Source organism: Eulemur rufifrons, chromosome 30, assembly GCF_041146395.1.
Source record: "Eulemur rufifrons isolate Redbay chromosome 30, OSU_ERuf_1, whole genome shotgun sequence".
Classification (NCBI taxonomy): domain Eukaryota; kingdom Metazoa; phylum Chordata; class Mammalia; order Primates; family Lemuridae; genus Eulemur; species Eulemur rufifrons.
Window position 1 is genome coordinate 134,035,907 of NC_091012.1, and position 17,693 is coordinate 134,053,599.

Below are 17,693 nucleotides of genomic sequence, written 5' to 3' on the forward strand. Positions count from 1 at the left end.
GGATTTTTGTCATTTTTCTTCAATGTCACTCTTCCCTAACGTAAGGTTGTAACGCCACCAAGTTTGAGGTCTTTTCGAAGAATGCTTGAAATGTATATAAAGGGGGGAAAAAACCTTCAACTTTCTGCACGTGCTGTCTCTGGTAGGGTGTTGGCCATAACCACTGGGCCGGTCATGTGCAGGTTGTGATGGTGGTGCCCTCTGTTCCCAGAGTCTGGTTGCAGGAGCTTTCTTAGCTCATACGGCCTGAGCCACACGAAGCTGTCGGTCTGTCTGGTGGCTTCCAGTTAGTCAGGGTGTTTCTGGTTAAATGGAAGTATATGGTGAACACAGTGTATGCGGCTTGTAGCTCTGGTTCATGCTGTAAAGTTCCTGAGGTTTTTAAAGTTCTTCGCATTTTGTTTTCTGCTATGTACCAATGATTTCATTTTCAAATCACCTGCAGTTTTCACGAAAATGTGCCATGTTAGAGCACTTAACTATCTTATAGCTTATTTCCCAAAGACGACTATGTCAACCATGATATATACATATAAAGAATTTCTGGATTGTTTACAAACGTTGAATTTTTTTATCTGCTATGTTAGTGTATGATTAGCACTTGATTACGTAACAGTGACTTCCTGTGTCTTCGGTCTCATGTCTGTTCCCCGTCTGAGAGTAGGCAGACAAAGCAGAGATGAAAAGCAGACCGGTCAGTATTGAGTGCTAATCTAGAGCTTGCTGGCAGGCACGACATCTGCTTTTAGGGACACCCACTTGGATTATTCAAGACTGAGTACTTCTCGGTCTTCTAGAAGCAGTGACATCTGGTCTTTGCTGCCTTTAATATGTCCCTTGCATTGTATGTTTTCAGTTAGAGTCCTTTAAAATTAATATTTTTTTGAAATCTTTTGCTACCCTTAAATATACCTGGAGAGTTACTCTGAAGTAGCTGGAGTTGGCTCCTTGGGGCTTCCCACCTCCTCAGGCTATGTCCTTTTGGGTGCCGGAGCTCACTCTCAAATGAGCCACACACACCCAGAGTGTTTCCCTGTCTATGAAAATCTTATATACACTGGCTTTGGTACTGAGCGGAATGCTCTGGTTGTCAGTCACTTAGATGGGATGAGGTTTTCTCTAAAGATCATCATGCTTGCATTTTATCTGGAAATTTCCGCAAACTGTGTTTTCATCACAAGGAATGACTCTGGGGATAAAATGTCAGGCCGGTAGGTGAGATAATGGGATTGAAACAGGCCTTTCCATGTCTTGAAACAACCTTGTTTACGTTCATGTGTTGTTTAGCTAGGGGTAATAAATGGAGATTCCTGTGAGGACTTGACTTAGATCAATCAGGCTGGTCATGCCACCCACTGTGTTTCTGTGAATAAAGTCTTATTGGAAGCAGCCGTGCCCATTCGTTTGTCTGTGGCCGGTTTCATGCTCCAACAGCAGAGTTGAGAAGCTGCAACCATACACCCTGCAAAGCCAAATGTATTTACTATCTGGCCCTTTACAGAAAACAATTGCCAACCCCTGACTTAGAGTATTGCATTTTAGCACACTGCAATTTTTTTTTTTTTACACTTTGCAATTCTATCTATTTATGTTAGGCAACACCTGAAAACTTTGTTAGTCACTCACTTTCCTAAAATCTTCTCCATCAAACATCCTTCCCCGTCTGCCCTCTAGGCTGCAGAATCCTTGCTCCCTGTGGGCTATGGGGAGTCCTGCTCACGGGCTCTTAACTAAGACTCAGCCCTTCTTCAGAGGATCCCTTGGTTCCTTCTGGAAGCTCAGCCCCTCTGGCCTCTTCCAGGTCCTTCCCTGAGTTCCTATAAATAAATCAAGTCCTGTTAAACGGATGACATGAGCTACTTTCATCTAGTGTTCTCTTTAGTGTACTTTAGCAAGTTTTATTTTCTGTAATATATAAAAAATCATTTATGTTTCATTAAATGTAGTATTGGGGGTCATTTCTTTAATACATTAACTGCCATGTGAGTTGTATTTAACTCACGCTAGTTTTGAGCCCGGGGCCTCGTGAAGCAAAACCCTGCAGTTGGGTCGTGAAAATCTTACTTGATATGCTTATTTTCTTACAATTGATATTGACAAATTAATTCTAGAAACATGGATTAAATGAATAGAAGTCAATAAATTTCATTTTTCATTAAATTAGAAAGGATCTTTTTTTTAAGTTTTTATTCTATTTTAATAATAAAACACCATGGCCCCAAGGGAAAAAAATTTTTTTTTCTAGTGTGCCAATGTATTAAGTGATTTTTTTTTCTTTCTTTCTTTTTTTTTTTTTTTTGTAAAGTATGAGGCTCCAGTGCCCAGAATCAGAAAAATTTAGATTCCAGGTAGACACAGTGGCACACGCTACTCACTTGGGAGATCAAGGTGTGAGGATCGCCTGAGCCCAGGAGTTTGAGTCCAGCCAGGGCAACATAGTGAGACTCTGTCTCTGTTTAAAACATTCATATTCCCAGGCTTCACCCACCTTCTCTGGGATGGGTCCCAGGAATTTGGCCCATTTGAATAAGCCCCCCCCAGGCAATTCAGATGCATGCTAAAGTTTGACCACCACTGCTATATATATAGAGGATCATAACCTTGGTTAAGAAAGTAGCCCCTCATAACGTCTTTGGTAAAATGTGATTTCAATTCAAGATACCTTTCCAAACAATATACATTTGAAAGTCAAAGGCAACCTGTATATGCATTTATTATCAAGACACCTCTAGCCAAATGCCCACATCTTTGGCAAACAGTACTATTGAATTTGAAGCAAACTCCTCTTAACGTGATGTTTTTATATTGTCAGTGCATCTTTGTATATAAAAACAAATGCAAAAACATTCTATTGTAGAGCTGAGGTGGTGTGTTAGTTATCAATCATTGCATAACAAATTCTTCCAAATTTAGTGACTAGAAAAACACCACCCTATGTTATCTCGGTTTCCGTAGGTCAGGAGTCTGGGCTCAGACTGGCCATCTCGAGATCTCTAATGAGGTTGCAGTGAAAGTGTTGGCTGAGGCTGCAGTCTCATCTGAAGGCCTGACTGGGGAGAGATCCATTTCCAAACTCACTGATGTGGTTGTTAGCAGGACTTGGTTGCTCGGGGCTGACTGGACTCAGGGCCTCAATTCCTTATGAACTGTTGACCCGAAACCTCCCTTGATTCCTTGCCATGTGGGCCCTCCATAGCTATTTCATGACAAAGCAGCTGGCTTCATCAGAGCAAGTGAGCAGGTAAGGGAGCATGTTAGCCAGAGAGATAATGCTAGCAGGACAGAAGTCATGGTCTTTTGAAACCTAATCAGGGAAATGACATCCCACTACTTTTGCCATTTTCTAGTCCTAGAATAGACCCTCGTGAGGCATTAGACTCTAAGCTCTCTGTGAGCAGAAGTCCTCGTACCTTACTCTCTGCTTTGGCCTAGCTCAGTGCCTGGGACCATGAAAGCACTCATTCGTAGTGTGATCACTTTATTTTTAGCACTCAGGACATATGTGGCTTTATATGACATTGTACAAGTTTAGTGTCCATTGTGTACATGGCTGGTCTCCAGGGCCAGGCTGGTTAAGACCTTGCTCTCTGCAAGTTGCACAGGAGCTCAATAAGTATTTAAGTAAATTAAGACTGGACTGGCCGGGCACGGTGGCTCATGCCTGTTATCCTAGCACTCTGGGAGGCTGAGGCGGGAGGATCATTTGAGCTCAAGAGTTCGAGACCAGCCCGAGCAAGAGCGAGACCCCATCTCTACTAAAAATAGAAATAAATGATCTGGACAGCTAAAAATATATATAGAAAAAAAATTAGCCGAGCATGCTGGCACATGCCTGTAGTCCCAGCTACTCGGGAGGCTGAGGCAGAAGGATTGCTTAAGCCCAGGAGTTTGAGGTTGCTGTGAGCTTGATGCCACGGCACTCTAGCCCAGGCAACAGAGTGAGACTCTGTCTCAAAAACAAAAAAAAAAAAAAAAAAAAAAAGGACTGGACTGGCCAGTGATTCTAAATTAGGAAAAAGCACATAAAGAGGGTTAACTCTGTTGAATGAATGAATTTTCTCCAGTAAGAAGTTCTCAGCCTGGGCTTCACAGTAGAACCCCCTGGGGGAGGGGGTCTTTTTAAAATCCTGAGGCCACATCCAGACCAAGTCCTTCAGAATCTTGGGGCTGAGGCCCAGGCATCAGCATTCTTGAAAGCCCTCCCGGTCATCCCACGTGCAGCCAACGTTGAGAACCACTGCACTGGACCAGCGTTTCCCAATCAGGGGAGTTTTGCCTTTCAGGGGATATGCTCGGGATGTGCACGACTGAGGATGTGTTACAGGCATCTAGTGGGGAGAGGCCAGGGATGCTGCTCCCGTGCAAACGACAGCCCTCTCCACCAGCAAAGAATGATCCATGCCAACAGTGCCAAGAGTTGAGAAGCCCTGGGCTAGACCTACACTTGGAGTCAAGAAAGTGGCTCTCTAAGTGAAGTAGCAGATACTCCAGTGGAGTAGCTGTGTCCCAGATGTTAAGCTTATTGCAGGCACAGAGAGCTTGATCAGCCTGGAATATTATATACAATCTACTTATCAGTGCTTTCTAAAGAGAAGTACGTGCTTTTAAAAGACACAAGCACATAAATCAATACATTTAAACCTACAGATACATATTTATGCAACATATACCCCACACACCACACAGACACACGCATACATATAAGCATGTGCTCTGAACACCCTATGTGCATAGGCACATACAGGGGGCGTATGAGTGTGTTGCTGTGCTTAGAGGAACAGGTATGTTTTCATCATGCCCTTCACCTTTCTTTCCCTCGCTCGAGCCTCCTGTGCTCTGCTGCTTATCTAGTAGAGGTCCTCAGCCCTCGGTGCAGAGGATGCCTCTGCCTTGCCTTGCCTTGCTGCCTTCCGAAGGGCTTCTGTCACCCAGTGTGGGCAGCTGCAACCGCAGGATGTGTCCCCCAGCCCACCCAACCAGGCTAAGGTGGCTCCTGCCTTTCACCACCAATCCTTAGTTTCCCAAATGGCTTCACAACCCTTTTAAACTACTAGTGTCTTGTGTGAAAATCAAATTTAACAAACAAGTCTTTTCTTTCTTTCTTTCTTTCTTTTTTTTTTTTTTTTTTTGAGACAGAGTCTCGCTCTGTTGCCCAGGCTACAGTGAGTGCCGTGGCTTCAGCCTAGCTCACAGCAACCTCAAACTCCTGGGCTTAAGCAATCCTACTGCCTCCACCTCCTAAGTGGCTGGGACTACAGGCATGCGCCACCATGCCCAGCTAATTTTTTCTATATATATTTTTAGTTGTCCAGATAATTTCTTTCTATTTTTAGTAGAGACGGGGTCTCGCTCTTGCTCAGGCTGGTCTCGAACTCCTGATCTTGAGCGATCCACCCGCCTCGGCCTCCCAGAGTGCTAGGATTACAGGCGTGAGCCACCATGCCCGCCCTACAAACAAGTCTTTTCAAAAAACTTTCTTGAAGTATAATCAACATGCATACACTGCATCTCTTCAAAGTGTCTATGTGGTAAGTCTTAACGAACGAGTGTGCTCATGAGAACAGCACCACGCCAGGGTGGTGATGTGGCCGTCACTCCCTGCAGTTCCTGAGGCCCCTTGATAATCCCTCCCCACCCAAACTCATCTCTCTGGATTGGTTGGCATTTTCTAGAAGGGCCCTTATGAAGATTTGTTCACATAAATTCTCCCACCCTAGAAAAGGTTGTGTGATTGATTAATAGCTCCATGGCTTTGTACGATTCTTATCCTTCCTGTTTCCATTGAAGACACCCTGTCCCCCTTGAATAAAACTCAGAAAGACCCACTCTGCTACCACCTACGGCTGGAGAGTTGAGTTTGCACCCACTCCAATCCAGCCTACGCACTGGTGGCACGTTCATCCCTTGCAAGCACATCTCGGATCACATCACTCGCCTGCTCACAAGCCTTCCCTCTCTCCCCACAAAATGACGCGCGGAGGCTGCAGGCTGGCTTGGATGCCTCCCGTGGGTGGACGGGGAAACCTGCCTCTCTGGCTTCTCCCGACACAGCCCTGGCATCCTTGATAAACTCAGCCACCCCCCGGATCTCCCCACATCCCCCGCACCATGTTGGTCCTGCTCTCCTTCCCTCATGCTTTTCACGGGAACCCTTCTGTTCTTCAAGGCCTGTCCACCTCCTACCATCCGTAAACCCTTTCCTTGGCAACCCACGCTAACTGAGGAGACCTGCCCCTACCTCACTTCCCGTGTCCCTGTGTCACCTCTCTCTTTATTCTACTTTAGGGATATTTACGTGTCTATGTCTTGCCGTTCCCTCACCCACCCCAAGGATCAAAGCCAGGAGGGCACACCTGCGGCCCTCAGCACAGTGCCTCGCACGTGTGGCAGCCATTCCACAGACACTCATCGAATTGAATGGAATCCAGGAAAGCAGAGGTGCCGTCTGCTTCCAGATGGCCAAGGAAGCTCAGTGCTGCGAAAGTGCAACACTACAGATAGTTCTAGTTCTCAAATTTCTGGAGTATTCTCCAGATCTCCCTGCTCTTAAAATCTGTCGTCTGGACTTCGCGTGAGCTTCCTCTACTCCCCATCAACCCCTTCCATTCCTTGCTCCTCCACTTCACCAGGCTAAGAGCACACACGCAGCCTGTGGGAAAACCAAAGCCATTTCCCACAAAAGGCAAAGGCAGAGACTAACAAGTATCTGTTTCTTGAATTTGTTTATTCCCAGTCATGTAAGTGCATCTTTTTATATAATCATTTATCTTCTGCTCATGCCATATTGCAAATGTTGGAAGCCAATCTATTTTAAGACTTTCACGGTGTGCCACAAAAATGAAAATCCCTTATTAAATAGATCTTAGGACAAGCTTTTAAAAGGATCTCCCGAAAAGCAATTCCATTTCTATCATTAGAAATAGGTTCTGCATTCTTAGCATTGCATAGTTGAACTTTTATGTCTAGGACTGTAAGAAAGTCAAGAGAGAACTGAGAAGCAACCTATCATTTAAGTGATCTTGCACTTTGCTGTTGAATAGGGAGTCTCCTGTGAATTGACTTCATGATATCTTCTTAATGCACTGTATTAGTGGTTCACAGACTTTTGGGTATTTTTTTTTTTTTTTTTTGAGACAGAGTCTCACTCTGTTGCCCAGGCTAGAGTGAGTGCCGTGGCGTCAGCCTAGCTCACAGCAACCTCAAACTCCTGAGCTCAAGGGATCCTCCTGCCTCAGCCTCCCGAGTAGCTGGGAGTACAGGCATGCGCCACCATGCCCGGCTAATTTTTTCTATATATATTTTTAGCTGTCCATATAATTTCTTTCTGTTTTTAGTAGAGATGGGGTCTCGCTCTTGCTCAGGCTGGTCTTGAACTCCTGAGCTCAAACGATCCGCCCGCCTCGGCCTCCCAGAGTGCTAGGATTACAGGCGTGAGCCACCGCACCCGGCCTTTGGTGTTAAAAAGTCTTAAAAACAATTGAGGACCCCAGAAAGCTTTTGCTTTGGGTTATAGCTATAAATGTTTTATACATTAGAAATTATAACTGAGAAATTTATCATTTAATAATAAACTTATTTATTAAAAATAATAAACCCATTATATGTCAACCTAAATAATGTTTAGGAAAGATAACTATTTTCCAAAACAAAATACTTTAGTGAGAAGAGTAGTACTGTTTTATGTTTTTGCAAATCTCTTTGATATCTGGCTTAATATTAGACAGCTGGATTCTCACATCTGCATTCATTCAGAGGCATCTTGGAGTATCTTTCTTTGGTTGAAGTATATGAAGAAAACTTAGTCTATCACAGGTATGTAGTGGGAGAAGGGAGAGTATTTTAATGGCCTTCTCAGATAATTATAGAATTCTTGACACTACACCAAAATTCAGTACGTGATGGTTTCTTACAGACTACTTATAATGTGGAATCTGAAACTATATCGATCTTTTCGTACTCTGTTCCGTTAAAATTCATTACTCTGTCTCGCACTTTGGCTCTCATATTCAAGAATGATTTTATAACATTCCATATTAGTCATTTAGAAAATATTGGTCCTCTGAGTTGTGCAAATCTTTCAAATATTGACACATTTCATTAAACCACATCAAAAAATCCCACTTGTTAGTATCACCACCGATTTCATCGTGAAGTCTAAGATTGGGAAGCTGTCAGTCTCACTATGGCAGGTACAAGTTTTCCAAGTTGATTGGCAACAGATACTATCAGTTGTTTTCTTTGAAGTGACAGGCTGCTCACTTGGTTCATTTTTGAGAAAATTTCTGCCAAACACCCAAGTCTGAAAAACTATAGCTCATCAGGCATTCTTCCAAGGAAAAATGGTGTTCCACACACACACAAAAAAATGTGCTAGTTTGGCTCGTAACTCAATCATGCAAGAGCTCTTCTTCCAGACCACCGGCGTGTGTTGGTGTGCGGCAGAAGGCCTTTCCTTCCTCCCATTTCATCGCAAAATATTCAAAAGACATATACTTAGGGGTTGAGATTTAATACAGTTAATGATTTTTTTTTACTGCATCAAGGACCTTTTTAAGTGAAACTGGCTTTTTCTTTTTATTTCCTGCCCTGCGAGTGCGTGGTGGTGAAGAATGTGCTGCCTCTCAGTACACTGCGCTGCCACCGCCCGATTCGCGCTAAGGCATCAGCAGTTTCACTGTGCAAATGTCAACGCGGTGAAAAAAGTAAATAACATCTTGACTCTGTTATAAAAAGAGTTCTGACTTTGCAGACCTCCTGAAAGGGTCTCCCAGGGCTGCACAGACCATCTTTGAGAGCCCACTCCTGGCTCAGACTGGGGCTGGTGGTCGCAGGATAAAATCACACGGGGAGCTGGTGGGCAAAGCAGACCTGCCTATACAAAATCTGCATTTTAACAGGATTCCCCAGGGGATTGATATGCATGTTAAAGTTTGAGAACAACTGCCCTTCAAGGGGTCTACAATGAGCCTTTCCTGTAAAGGGCCTGATGGTAAATATCTGTGGCAACTATTCAATACTGCATGTGTGGCTTGAAAGTAGCCATAGCCCAGATATGAATGTATGCACGTGGCTGTGTGCCAATAAAACTTTATCGACACAAAAATTTGAATTTCATATACTTCTCAGATGTCACAAAATGTATTTCTTGATTTTTTTTAGAAATGTCAAAATCATTCTGAGTCTACAGGCCACACGGAGAGACGGATTTGGCCTGTGGGCCACAGTTTGCTGACCCCTGTGTTAGAACGTTGGTTCTCAAACTTCAGTGCTTATTGGAATCAGCTGGGGATCTTTAAAAAAAAAATAAGACAAAACTTTCTAATTCCTGAGTCCCACCCTTGGACATTCTGATGTAATTGGTGTGGGGTGAAGCATTAGGATTTTTAGATACTCTCCGGATGATTCTACTGTACAGGAAAAAATTGAGAACTTCTGTTCTATAATTTTTTTAAACAAAATTAATTTTTTAAAGGATTTCTTTTAAAATTTTAGAGCTTGGCAGTGTCACCAGATGTCTGAGACCGGAATTGTACATTGTAACCTTAGAGCAGGGTTTCTCACCTTGGCAGTATTGACATTTTGGGTCTGATCATTCTTTGTTGGGGGAGGTTGTCCTGTGCATTGTAGGATATTTTACAGCTTCCCTGGCTTCTCCCTACCACACAACCTCTGAGTTGTGTGACCAAAAATGTCTCCAGACATTGCCAAATGTCCCTGGCAGGCCAAATTGCCCTGGTTGAGAACCACTGGTCTAAACAATGTATACATTTTTTGCTTATGCTATCTCAGGGATTTTCCACCTTGATACTGTCGACATCTGGGGACAGATAATTTTTTGTTGTGGGGGATTGTCTTGTGCACTCTGGGATGTTTAGCAGCATCTCTGGCCTCCACTCACTAGATGCTGGAAGCATCTAATCCCCCAGCTGTGACAACCCAAAGTATCTCCAGACATTGCCATATGTCCCCTGAGGGGCACAGTCACCCCCTGTTGAGAACTGCTACTTAGCCAGCTCAGAATCTGGGAGGCTTCTGTCGTTGACATTCGCTTCTGCTTCTCTTAAGCAGGATTATATCTGCCTCCATTTTCCTGTTGCTTGAAAGTTGTGAAGCTTGGTTCCTGCGCCTTTTTAATTTTGTGATTCATTAGGAATCAGTAAGTAGCGAGGAAAGCCCTGAGTAGAGGGGTACGTGGGGTGGGGATGGGGCTGGGGGGCTGTGTGTGTGTGGTGTACATGTGTCTGTGGGTAGTGTGTATGCAACATTCATTCCCTGGGGAAGAATCCAAGTCCTTGTTCCTGCCGGCCCCCCCTCTGAGCTAGCATTAAATCTGCAGCCAAGATCACAGACAACTTGGGCCAATCACTTGGCCATTATGAACTCACAGCCATGGCAACGGCCATCCACAAGCCTGAGGACAAAAGGTGTTTTATTCTGTTGTTCCGCACAAAAGGTTCTAGGGTTCTATTTGGAGACAAAATAGCCATTGAGAGTTAGAAGCATTGATGTGTATTTTTTTTCCTCCCTACTATGTGGTGTCTATTTAAACTGTCTTAGGCCAATACACCCTGGAGTTTTTGTGTGAATCAAAACCTAAAATTCTTTTTAGCCAGAGACCAGCGAGGTGAAGGCTTACAATATTAGTCCAACAGAGGTTTCAGGGGTTTGGTGAGAGGTATTGAGAATTACTAGTAAAGTGTGCTAGAAAGCCTGACATTGATTTTTTTGCATGAGTAGATCAGTCCAAAAAAATGCTTCCCTTGCTTTTTCTGGTTCACGTTAACCAACGTTGTCATTGCTGGTTTGAAGTTTGGGAAAATTCAGTCTGTGGATTTATAGGGTGTCCAAGAAAAGCACTGGTCTTCCTTAGCTAGCATAAACTTTTACAGCGTGGGGCTCTGCTGGTACTTGGCACGACCTCCACATTTACAAACTTCAGTTTGCCTATGACCACTGGGGACAGCCTAAACCACAGATCCACCTCCTTTGTCTGTAGGCACTCCCGGCCCCATGGGGGCGGTGGGAGAGGGGTGTTTGAAAGTCTGCTCTCTCAGGTGACTATACACCTGTCTACTCAGGCCCTGTCTACGGCATGGCATTGCACTAAAGCATCCTTGAGGCAAAAAATTCCAAGGTTAACAGTACTTGCTTGGCTTAGAAAAAAGGCACTCTAGTTGCACCCTTTTCAGGACAGCTGGACGACTTGGAACATTTTGTTTTTCTTCATTGCAGCCCCTGGAACTTGCCATTTGATTTGCAAGTGGCTAGAGTGTTATGGCCAAACCTAGCGGGCCATGTCCTAGGGAGAAAGCACCACACACCATTTAACATGAAAGCAGGCATGTCACAGGGAACTCAGGATGCCACATCTAAGACTGGGAAGATGAGACTAGTGGCTAAAAATGGGCTTCTCAAACTTTCGTGTGCACACACATCACGCTGGGGGGTTGTTAAAATGCAGATTCTGATTCAGCTGGTCTGGTGTGGTGCCCAAGATTCCGCATTTCTCACAAGCTCCAAACTTCAAACCTTCCCTGTAATCTGGCTGTTCCCACCCCTGCCAGGGCTGACACCCTCACCCACGACTCTGCTTCTCTGACAACGTCAACTGCACAGACCTCTGGGAGACGCCAACACCAGAGATGATGGGAACAGCCAGGTTACAGGGAAGGTTTTCTTTTGTTTGAGGGCTGAGCTGTGCCTTCAAATGAACCTACGCTGACAGTCTTCTTAGTGAATCACAAATCATCTTACTTTGGTTCTTTGGTTCTGTTGAGTATTTCATAATTAACTGGATAGTTCTTCATAGCCCAATGTCTAATATCTTGAAGTTCATCGTTTCATATATTTCGCCTACTGTTATTTGAGATAGGAAGGTAAATCCGGTTTCTGTTCCTCCATCTTGGCCAGAAGCCGGGAATGGTTTTATGAGTTAGATTTTTACTGTAGTGCAGTTTGGCTGGCAGTGAAAGAAAACAGATGGAGCTGACATATTAAAGAGCTTGCATGATTCTTTAGGACGGTAGTTCTCAAATTTGACCATACACGAGAAGCACCCAACAGACCTCTTAAAACACAGATTACTGGGTCCACGCCCAGAGTTTCTGATTCAGTTGTTCTGGGGTGGAGGGGAGGCTAAAATTTGCATTTTTAATATGTTCCTACATGATGCTGATGCCGCTGGTCCAGGGACCACACTCTTGAGCACCAGCCAGTGCTTCCAGATATGGGTCTGCAAATGTTTTCTGTAAATAGTTATTAGATAAAGTAAATATATCCGACTTGTCAAGCCATGTAGTCTATTATAGCTACTCAGCTCTATCCTTGTAGGGCAAAAGACACAGACAATTTGTAAATGAATGGGTGTGGCCGTGTTCCAATAAAACTTTATTTACAAAAATACAGGCCATAGTTTGCCGACCTGTGGTTTAGGAGAGCTTTGAGCATTGACTATATGATGGATACTATGGTGGGGTAACTGCTACTCCCTTTCAGAGTGAAGGGGAAGTCATCAGTTCTCCTGTGGACACGTCTAGTTCCTTGACACAGAGTTTGATGGATTTTGCACTCAGAACAACATGGTAGACGAGGCCATGTCTACCTTTCTAGGCTGTGTTTCTATCCAACATTAGGAAATAAAACAGAATGCTGCTGTGTACATGTGAAGGGAAAAGACCCCCTCCCACATAAATATGCCCAAGACTAGTGACATAATTTTCAGCCTGGTATAAAATGAAAATGATGGCATCCTTGTTCAGAAATGATTAAGAATTTCAGGATGGCAATAGCAGAGCATTAAACCAAGCCCAGAGCCCTGTGTGACAGCGTAGATCGCACACCCATGAAGCAGGCCTGGAGACGTCACCATCATGGCCTCTGCCACATACAGATCTTATATGGATTTCAAGTCAGAAATGCTGTTTATGTGAAGGCACTGATAGCATCGATACCACTTTAGAAAACACATTTACCTTTTTCTTACTAACTTTGTGCAGCACTTTTGGTTCCTTTGGGATGAGTATGTGCTATGTAACCAAACTGCCCCGTATTTAAAGATATCTTGAACACTGTGGTTAGAGGTGGCTTCTAGACTGACATAGAAGGTATAGTGGAGAGTGATCCATTTATAGATGACTGGCTATCCACCACACATGCAGTTTTTACCCTGATGATAACTGGTCAGCCAAGCTTTAGGATAAGCTCTACATCCAGCTGTATTATTTCCTATACATTTTCCTCATGCCATATGTCACAAGCTTCTAGTCACATTGGCTGGCAGGATCTGTAAGAGTTTTATCTGTGTGAGGGGAACAAAGATGAGTAATATGGTGATTTTGGTTCTGAAGGAGCCAGGGTTCCTACAGCCACAAATAAAATCATCTACAAATGTAAGATCATTGGTATCTGCTGAAAGAGTACAATTTGTCGAGGTGATCCCCTAAGTTCTTGAATCCCTGGTTTTCTCTGCTATTAGAAAACTACATCCGCAGCATGGAATATATGGAGTCCTTGAGGGATATAAATTGGAGGGAAACTTTACCTTGATCTAGTGTTGAATTTAGGACTGGACAGCATCATTCTTCTAACCCCACTTGTCTTTTTGAGCCTGGGAGCAGTTGTGCTATTTCTTTTCAATGCTCTAACCCTTTGGATGAAAGATCGTTTGAAGTGGCAACTGTGGATTTGGAAGGATGAGTTCTGTCATTAACGGGCGAGTGAGTACACTACACTGTAACACCTAACCCTAACTCCAAATGATGAGAAAGGATGTGGGTTTGGTAAAAGTATATACACCAAAAATATTCAGAAATGAATGAGCATTTTGTCAGGTTACATATCAGTGTCACCATGTCCACTGTTGAAGTCTTCTGCATACTAGGCCTTTCTATAGAAAGCCTTTCCTGACCCCTCTCCAGTGTGAATCATGCTCCCTTCTGTCCTTCCCTCTCCCTCCCTTTCCACCCTCCATCCACTGGCTCTCTGGAGGTCTGGATCTTCAGCCTCATCATGCTGTACTAGAATAATTGTGTTACTTGTCTGCCTGCAGTATTTGATTTATCTTGAAGGCAAAAAAAAATGTCTCACTTCATATTATATTTGTATCCCCAGTGCCAAGCACTGTGCTTGGCGCCAGTAGGTCTTCAAAAAGTACTGAATTAATGAAACTCAAAGCAATCTATTATAGAAAATCAAATACCTGGTGAGTCAAAATATATCTTCCAAAGCAGTGTTGTGTGATGATGAAATGTCCCATATCTGTGCTGTCCAATATGGTAGCCACTAGTACACGTGGCTGTTGAGCATATGAAATGTGGTTAGTGCAACTGATGCCCTGAATTTTTCATTTTATCTAATTTTAAATAATTTATATAGCCACTATATTGAACCACACAGTTCCAAGGCTACACATCTCTGTTCGATGAGGATAAGACATAACTTTGTCAGCCAGGAAAGCTGTCTTGTTCTTAACATTGTCACAGAGACTGAGAATGGGGGGAGAGCATGAATGATCCAACACAACCAGGTCTGCTTTCTCTTTATATAATCGGACACATCAAAGCCAAGGATTTTGGTTTCTCTTGGTTTGGGAACCTGCAGAGAATTAGGACTTCTAGTTGCATTCCTCTCACCTCCGTCCCCAGAAAGTCATATGAGAAAATAAGATGGGGCTCTAACATCCCTGTTCACAAATCTCAAGTGTTTGAGAGATTACAGGACTGAATTGCTAGTGAACTTGAACCCTATTAGGCACTGGATTCCCATTTTATGTAGTTTATCAGCCTGTTTCAGGGAGGTTAGTCTTCCTGAAAACAGCTAGTCATTTTTTGAAATAGAAGGAAGCACAGCTTTCTTATGAGGCCCTCACATTTTTTATTTTCCCATGAACTATGGAGAGATCTGGTAATGAGGGTTCATAGTCACTTTCCGTGGTAGGTTTAAGCAAATGCTAGCGTTCAGTGGGATGCTCATCAAAATGGAAAAGTTCACCTCTGGTGTTTTATGCTGGGTTGTCAGTCCCTGACTAGTATGAAGATCATTTGGGGGAAAGAATTTAGCTGGCTTAATGTGCTTGCCCTGAAGTAATGGACTGGTCTTGATTGCTGTTAAACACCATAATGCAGTTAAAGTTCAATTTGCCCGATGAGCCATTTACTTAAGGGTCTGGATAATATAAACTGGGATGGGAGGTCAGGAGAGGTACTGACATTATCCTGAGGCCAACACTGCTTTAACTAAAGCATGAATGTCTCTGAACTGAAAATGTCACCTAGTTCTGCCCATTGGGGAGGTCTCTATGGACATCCCAAGTAAAAGCTTATTTAAAGAAAAGGAATAAAATCTAATCTTTTCAAGATTAAGAGTGACTTATGGTTCTCTCTCCTTCATTCCACCTCATAGATGCTCATTTTGTCTTTTTTTTTCCCCCTTCTGTTCCTTTTCCCCTCAACTACTTAAATCTCACACACCAGCCCTGGGTTCTGACTCTGAACATCAGGGGAAGGGGGCAGATGGAAGCTGGGGAGGAGGAGGAGGAGGAGGAGGACTGTGTATGAACTGCTTGTACTGCCTGGGCTGGCATTTTTATTAAAAGGTTGAGGTAATTTGGATATTGACTTAAATGAAACTTGAGTGGACCCACTTGAGTGGATCTCGGTGACTTTGTACTTCACTGAATTAGGGATCAAAATACCCATGACCTTTCCAAAATGATCACATTGATATTTTTCCAAACCTGGAGATAGCATACTTACTGTATTAGACTCTTCCAGTTGACCAGGAGGTCAAGGGCTCGGGGAAAGTCATTGGCTGCTACGGCAGTAGATGTACTTGAAACCTCAGAAGGTGGAGGTTGGAGAAAACCTATTGCTTTTCTTCATGGACCTGCAGCTTCACTGCTGTGCTCTTGTGACTTTGTTAGTGGAATGAGTGCTGCTTCTCATCACTTTAGCCAGGGGTCCCCCCACTGCCAGTCTTGCTCTAGAATTGGGACATACTCCATGATTATTTATCAGGTCACTGATCTGCCAATCACTACCCTTCCATACTTTGAGCAGATTAAGTTACATTCCCTTTTGGAGCCTCAGGGTCCTCACCACAGAATGTGAGACCCTGGTTACTACCCTACTGGCCCCTGGGATGTTGAAGTGTTACCATAGAGCATGATAGGGAAGAGGGAAAAGTAGAACCTTCTCTGCTAATATGTGGTATTCATGAAGACCAGAAGGTAGTCTTGCCCATAACGGCTGCATTTTCTCTCTTTTGGGTCTAGGCTGCTTCGAGTGTTGCATCAAGTGTCTGGGAGGAGTCCCCTATGCCTCCCTGGTGGCCACCATCCTCTGCTTCTCTGGAGTCGCCTTGTTCTGCGGCTGTGGACATGTGGCTCTCGCGGGCACCGTGGCGATTCTTGAGCAACACTTCTCCACCAACACCAGTGACCACGCCTTGCTGAGTGAAGTGTAAGTATCTGCTTCCCTTAAAAAATGTATTTAAGATGCAGCCACCTCACGACCTTTTCAGAAAGACTACAGTGTGCCCTCCTGGTAGAAAACTGCTGCTTTTAATAAGAGCTCACTATAGGCAGAGGGAAAAAGGTCCATGAGAGAAGGAAAAAAGAAAGGACCATGAATATGGTGGGTGTTTGGGCCCTGGGGTGGGATTTCACCTGGGAATGGCAAGGTGCACACATAGGACATTCCGTACATGGAGACTGTGACAAGGTGGTAGGTGGTAGGTGGTGATCTATCTGTCTCACCAGAGAGAATTAGCCTTGTTCCCCAGTAACAGACACTACTAGCTTTCTCCCAGGAAATGACCATCCCTAGAATGATAGGAACCCTGTTGAAGACTGACCCCAACTCAAAAAGTCTACAAGAGCAGCATTTTAATGTTAACTCTTCCGGCAGAAGAAATCTTTTTCTTTCCTTGAATCCCAAAGTTTCACAGTGTTTAGGTGTCTTGTGATTGTAAGAAACTTTTCCACCAGACTGAAAAAGGCATGGATGAATTTTTACAGAATAGTAATGGAATCATGTTGGAAGAGTCCTTAGGGAATGTTATTCTTTTTTGTCCCTTCATGCATGACATCCAAAAGAATGAGCAGAGGAGGTGCAGGAGGTTATAAGGAGGGATGGAGCAGGACAAGGAACTCAGTGAGTGCCAACTATGTAAAGAAGAACTGTTTCCCAGGATGGACCCTGGGAAAGCTGTACTGAGTTAATTAGCTAGTGATCTCAATCTCTGGCTCTCAAGCTTCTGAGAAGCTTTAAAACTCCCCAGGCCTAACCCCATACCAATTAAGTCATCATCTCTGGGGAAGGGATCCTGGTACCACCAGTATTTCCTAGCGCTTCCCAGGTGATTCCAATGGACAAAGGCCGAGGACCAGTCATCTGGGTCTTTGTCAGCTTTTGTAGGACAAATTTAGTTGTGAATTAACTTTCTGTACCCTAAACCTGCTTGACCTACTATCACTTGTGTGTTGGGACCCTCAATGCAAAGAACATCTGCCCAAGTTACTCCTCAAAGCAGCCCTGAGTGCTTACTTAGGGGTTTTATCAGAATAACATGAAGCACGAGGCCTGGCTGGGAGGCATTCTGATATGGCGGAAAGAACATGATGTCCATTGGACCAGGGTTCAAATGCTTGCTCTGCCACTAACTGTGTATCCTCGGATGAGTAGCATAACTCCCTG

General features: G+C 43.9%; 1 protein-coding gene across 1 annotated transcript in view; it reads left to right on the forward strand.

Annotated features, from left to right (window-relative positions):
• GPM6B (glycoprotein M6B) overlaps window positions 1–17,693 on the forward strand; it is a 43,273-nt gene that overhangs the window by 12,883 nt on the left and 12,697 nt on the right. Inside the window, exon 3 of the mRNA XM_069463783.1 lies at window positions 16,271–16,457. Coding sequence (XP_069319884.1) covers window positions 16,271–16,457 — 187 coding nt within the window. The remainder of the gene's footprint in view (window positions 1–16,270; window positions 16,458–17,693) is intronic.